Below are 6,081 nucleotides of genomic sequence, written 5' to 3'. Positions count from 1 at the left end.
TTAATAATTTTTATATTTTTTTGCATATTGTTTTATTTAATATATTTAAATTTTGTGAAATAATTTTATTTAAAATTTTCTTAATTTTTGGTATTTTAATTTATTTAATATATTTTTTATATTTATTTTTTTCAATATTATCTATATTTTTTATATAATTTTATTTAATATATTTTCTATATTTTTTTTACTGATATTAAAAAGTATTATTTGTTTTGTAAATTAAAAAATAATTTATTATTTTTTTACAACTTCTGTAAAAAATTAAATAAAAATATCGTAAATAAATTTAAAGTCATAAAAACAGAAAAAGACTATAAATTAAAAGTCGTAAAATTTTATAAAAAATTAATTAAATTCGTAAAATTTTCGACTTCATTTAAAAAAAATAAAAGTTTTATTATTTTCAACTCAAAATCGTAACTTATTTCAATTTAGGTAATAATTTAAAATAAACCCTCATGTAATTAAAAAAAAAATCCCATTTGGTCGTTTTGCTGGTAGCATCCATCCGACGGTGAGGGATGAGCGTGTGTCTAGAGCCGTTAGATGTAGGGCATCCAAACAAAACCCCTGCATTGCAATCGCCCTTTTATAGCTCCTTGCGGCGCATCTTCTTCCTTCCTCCGAAAACCCTAACAACACAGGCGCAGACGCAAACGCAAACGCAAACGCAAACGCAAACGCAGAGCGTGATCCATTGACGAAGATGGTGCAGCGTCTCACCTACCGCAAGCGGCACAGCTATGCCACCAAGTCCAACCAACACAGGGTCGTCAAAACCCCTGGTAATCAAATCCCTCCCTCACTGATTATGCTTCGGATCGGAACAATTTTTGTTTTTGTTTTTGTTTTGTTTTAAAAAAAAAGTTTTTGGTATTAATTGGTTCTGCTGGGTACGTCTTGTTTGGTTCTGTGGGAATAATGCAGGTGGGAAGCTCGTTTATCAGACTACCAAGAAGAGGGCCAGCGGACCCAAGTGCCCCGTCACTGGCAAGAGGATTCAGGGGGTGCGCTTTCTGTTACTCTTTCAATTTTTTCTTCTTTTTTGTTGTGTAATTTTCAGTGTTCGGCTGTTCATTTTTTTTAATGTTACTTTATGAACATTGTTAAGGGTAGTGTTAGATTAAAACCAGCTAGTGTGTATAGTGCAAACTTCCTAAGACTACAATAAATAGATAGATTAAGGAGCAGTGGTGAGTAATATCTTGTGTTTTGATTATTATATAAGAGGGCTCACCCTGATACAGCGGTAAAGTGGTGCATTGGTGATCTGTTGGTCTTGGTTTCGAACCTGGAAACAGCCTCTTTGCATATGCAAGGGTAAGGCTGCTTACAATATCCATCCCCCATACCTTCACATAGCGAGGAGCCTCCGGGCAATGGGGTACACTAGTTTGATTATTGTATAAGTTGACATGTGTTATTTAGTGCTGCTTATAGCTTCATGTTATGTGATAATGTTTGAACACATGGATTTATTCTTGTTTATCCATGACTCCCTGCTTTAAATATTTGTTTATTTTACTTATAGCATTTTGGTTATCAAAGAGTTGAGTTTTATATGTTTTATTACTTACCTTCCAAGCCTGTGAACAAGGTTATGGAATTTACAGGATGTGTTTGAAACATCATTTGGCCAAGTTGATCACCGAACCACTGAGAAAATGTGAACGAGCTGAATCAAGCACACTAGTATCTAGTTTGTGCTTAATAATTGTTTTTTCTCTTCATAATTTGGATTTCTAAATTTTAATATTGATGGATGATATGTGGAATGTCATGTGGATCAGTCTCTGCTTGATTCTTTGGCATACAATGAATATATGATGCAGATATATTTTGTATGGTGAATGATTTTTCTTAGTGATTGTTCTGTTCAAGTATATTCGGGCTCCCTTGGATTACCAGATGTTTTTTTGCTTTACGTGAGGGACATTATGTTTCCTGTGTTTGGATAAAATTACATATCTTTTTCAAATTCTAATTTATGCTTGACAATTGCAGATTCCACACTTGAGGCCTGCAGAGTACAAGAGGTCAAGGTTACCCAGAAACCGTAGGACTGTCAACCGTGCATATGGTGGAGTTTTATCTGGAAGTGCCGTCAGGGAGAGGTTTGTTTTACTAGACTTTTAACAGCTATATATTATAATAACTCGTATGATTTAATTGTTTGCTTACATTTATCTCTGGTTCTATAGGATTATCCGAGCCTTCTTAGTTGAAGAGCAAAAGATTGTGAAGAAGGTCTTGAAGATCCAGAAGGCAAAGGAAAAGCAGGCCTCAAAGGCTTGAATTTGAAAAACACAATGAGACACATCTTTTTGGAGGACTGTTAGGTTTGAGTGGTTATAGTAAATCACAAATTTTATTAGAGTTGTTCTCATGTTAATTGTGCTTTTATTATTTGGCTTGTTTGAACTCTTTCTAGAGCAAGTGTTAAAGTTGTCGACAATGCCATTACGATACAGTTTTGTTTGTCTCATTTTCTTTTGATGGTTTATTGGTATCATCTTGTTTCTTTATATTCTAATAGAACTTTGTAATTCCACTCGAATTGGGTATATCTCAATTCTGACTGCTTTACTGGTGGCATTCTGCAAATATTATTTTTTTTTTGCTAACTACAATTTTTTCCACTTTTTCCTGGCAAACCTTCTCGACAAATTTGAAATAAGCGAACAAGAGAAACTAATTTTTGCCACTTGGTTACTGATGAAGGTTGGTGTTTCGCTTGCATGCTGTGTTATCGATCTGTGCCTCAAGACGTTCAGTCATCAGTATGTTTTTTTTGGACATGTTTTGTGGCAGATTTTTTAGAAATAAGTAGTTTTTTAAAGCTATTTTGTATAATTAGAAAAAAAATGTAGTGCAATGGTAGCTTGAAGGAGGTCTCAATAATTGACACAATTCAAGCATTGTGGACAAGTTCTTTAAATCTGATTAGTAGGAGTAACCACAATAAAATGTTGAAGTTGAAATTTTAAACTAATCTTCTCTTGTTCACTAAAAATTAAATTATAAAATTTATTCACAAGAGTGTATATATCATCAACATTGAAAGCTTTATAAAAATCCTTAGGAGCTAAAGTAGAGCTTAAAGTTAAAAGTTTCATTGTTTGCTCACTAAACCTAGCATTTACTTCCTACTTATCTACTACAATTAAAAATATGTTCACTTTGAAATAATGTTATATTGTGATATGATCTTTTTGATGTCGAGAGTGCCCATGACGTGCTGCATAGGTAACACTAAAATCAGGAATAAAAATGTCATGTTGCTCACAAAACAATACCACATCTTTCAACAAAGCTTGCCAACCATCATTTTTTAACTTTTGAATCAACATTTTAGGAGAACTGACAAGTTTTATAGCATTAAGTATATCTTGAGATTGTTGTTGAAAAGCTTTACAAAGACGGTCAATAATCCCTATAATCTCTTTCATCATGTGCAAAATCAATTCAAATGAAGACAAAAAATTATAAACAACATCAGCATCTCCCCTTTAAGAATAAGTTGATCTATCAACTATAATTCTTTGGAGAACCACACAAGTCGCGTATTTCTCTTTTAAGAGTGGCAACCATAGTGTCCTTTACATGCACAAGATCAAAAAGTAATTCTTTTATATGACTAGTTTTATCTACATACCTCAAAACAATAGTCTTATGCTCTCTTCTTGATTTATTACGTGCTTCATCAACAATAATGTAAAATTTAATATTTTCAATCTCTTCACATATATGACTTCTCACTTTTCTAGAAAAAATATGTAAGATTTCTTTTTGGATTTGATGAGAAATATATTTTGAATTATATGTAGCATTCTTTAACCACTACTAAAAAAGACTTTTAATCAACATTGGTTCAACAAAAATCGTCATTAAGATTAACATGGTGAAATTTTTGAAATTAAATTCAAATTGTCCTACATTAGTTATCAAAAAATAGTCATGGAAATAACTTTTAAACATCGATTTTTTTAATAACCATCTCAAATGAGATGGTCAAGATCAATCTATTGAAAACCATTCTTGAATGGGCTTAGGTCAATACTCATTTTCTCCCTCACTCTCTTTAGTCTCTCAAGCCCTTCCCATGTTTATCTCCTTCTTAGAGGTTGAGAGGAGTGACACCACCAACAACGTGAGAAGCTTCCAATTCCATTGAGTTAGGGTTTAAAGAGTTTGATGATTTGAATCACGTTGACCTCTATGAAGTAGACCAGAGAAGTTCGCACCATTGTCGTTGTCCTCCACCTTTAGATCCGTCGTCTTCTACCTCTTCCACGGTGCTGTAGAATGTGATGGACACACGCAAAGCCTAGAGCACTGATACCAAATATTTTTGTAAATAAATCACACTTGTGTAATAAGAGGGAATAAATCATCAAGAGAGGGACTCAATTGTAATTAGTTAAGGGGATGGTTAGAATAACAGACTTTCCCAACTGGGAAGTAGTTAGACAGTTAGAGGGGGTAGTTACCCATAAATAGAGGTTGACCCTCTTTGATTCAGTTTTTTTATCAGAAAATTTTGTAAAGAATACTCTTGTATATCCATTTCCTTTGTAAGGTTCGGATGTCATTCCTTCATTGGCTTCCTTACTCTTTTCTGTAATTCTTTGAGTCTTCTCCTAGATTTAGCTTAACAAGTGGTATCAGCCTGTAACCTTCCAAGCGTGACCAACCATGGTGGATGCTACACGGAATCACGTTCTCAAATGTGAAATTGAAGATCGCATGGAAAATCATCTCAGTTCCAAGATTGATGAAAGATTCATGGAGATGGCAGCTTCGATGCAGCAAACTCTTCACGATTCCCTGACGCAGTCATTAGCCTTGTCGATGTTACAACAAATGCAAGACCTTCTACACAACAACAGTAATGACGCAAATCATTCTCCAACGGAGGGAAACCCAATTCGAGGTGAGATGTCTTCTTATTCTTGTGGAACACGTCTAGCTAGAATTGATTTCCCGCGTTTTTCTGGTGATGATGTTAAACAATGGTTAATTCAATGTGATACATTATTTTCTATTGATAACACACTTGAGGAGTTTAAGGTAAGGTTGACGGTGGTACATTTCGAAGGGAAAGCCTTTCAATGACATAACTCTTATGTGAAATATGTAGGATTGCTAAACTTGACGGTGGTTGTTTACGACACAAAGTTAAACATGTCTATAGTTAGAGGATTCCAGTGGACAATTCAACAAACCAAATTCACTTCTGATATGTTACTCATTCCATTGGGATGCTGCGATTTGGTCTTGGGAGTGAAGTGGCTGGTTTCCTTGGTGATATTGTATGGAATTTTAATAAGTTGCAGATGGAGTTCTATGTTAAGGGAAGGAGACATGTGTTGAGAGGGGCCTTCACTGGGCTGAAAACAGTTAAGAAGCAACAATTGGGGAAGGCTATGTTAACTGGTGTTCATTTGTCAATTTTGCAAGTATGTGATGGACAAAGGGGTCTTCTAAACTCACTTACTACTCAAGCTGTTGATAAAGAAGTCTCTCATGTTGTTGTCAAGTTATTGGATGAGTTCTCTGATTTATTTCAGGAACCTAGTGGGTTACCTCCTAGCAGACCTGGTCATGACTATTAGATTCCACTAGTTCCAGGTGTTGGTCCCATCAGTAAGAGACCATACAGGTATGCTAAACAACAGAAATATGAGATTGATAAGTTAGTACAGGAATACTTGTCGACTAGTATAATTCAAAATAGTAGTAGTCCCTTTGCAAGCCTAGTAGTTTTGGTGGGTAAAAAGGATGGATCATGGAGGTTGTGTGTGGATTACACGATTCTTAACAAGCATACAGTTAAGAACAAGTTCCCAATTCCTTTAGTAGATGATCTGTTGGATGAATTGGTTGGTTCTAGCATTTTCTCCAAAATCGATTTGAGGTCAGGATATAATCAAGTGAGAATGGATCCTGCTGATGTGTATAAGACTGCTTTTAAGACTCATGCTGGGCATTTTGAATACTTAGTGATGCCCTTTGGTCTCACTAATGCACCTGCAATATTTCAAGGGCTTATGAACTTAGTTTTTAAGAAGTTTTTGC

General features: G+C 34.6%; 1 protein-coding gene across 1 annotated transcript; it reads left to right on the top strand.

Moving 5' to 3' along the window:
• The first annotated feature begins 608 nt into the window (after positions 1–608).
• On the top strand, positions 609–2,627 carry LOC100306077 (60S ribosomal protein L34). The gene is made up of 4 exons (NM_001349631.1): positions 609–788; positions 931–1,010; positions 2,008–2,117; positions 2,205–2,627. Exons 1-4 carry the CDS (start codon positions 710–712, stop codon positions 2,296–2,298), a joined length of 363 nt encoding a protein of 120 aa, NP_001336560.1. The 5' UTR covers positions 609–709; the 3' UTR covers positions 2,299–2,627.
• The last annotated feature ends 3,454 nt before the right edge of the window (positions 2,628–6,081 follow it).

This window comes from Glycine max, chromosome 1 (genome assembly GCF_000004515.6).
Source record: "Glycine max cultivar Williams 82 chromosome 1, Glycine_max_v4.0, whole genome shotgun sequence".
NCBI lineage: Eukaryota > Viridiplantae > Streptophyta > Magnoliopsida > Fabales > Fabaceae > Glycine > Glycine max.
This window is presented reverse-complemented; position numbering and strand designations above follow the sequence as displayed.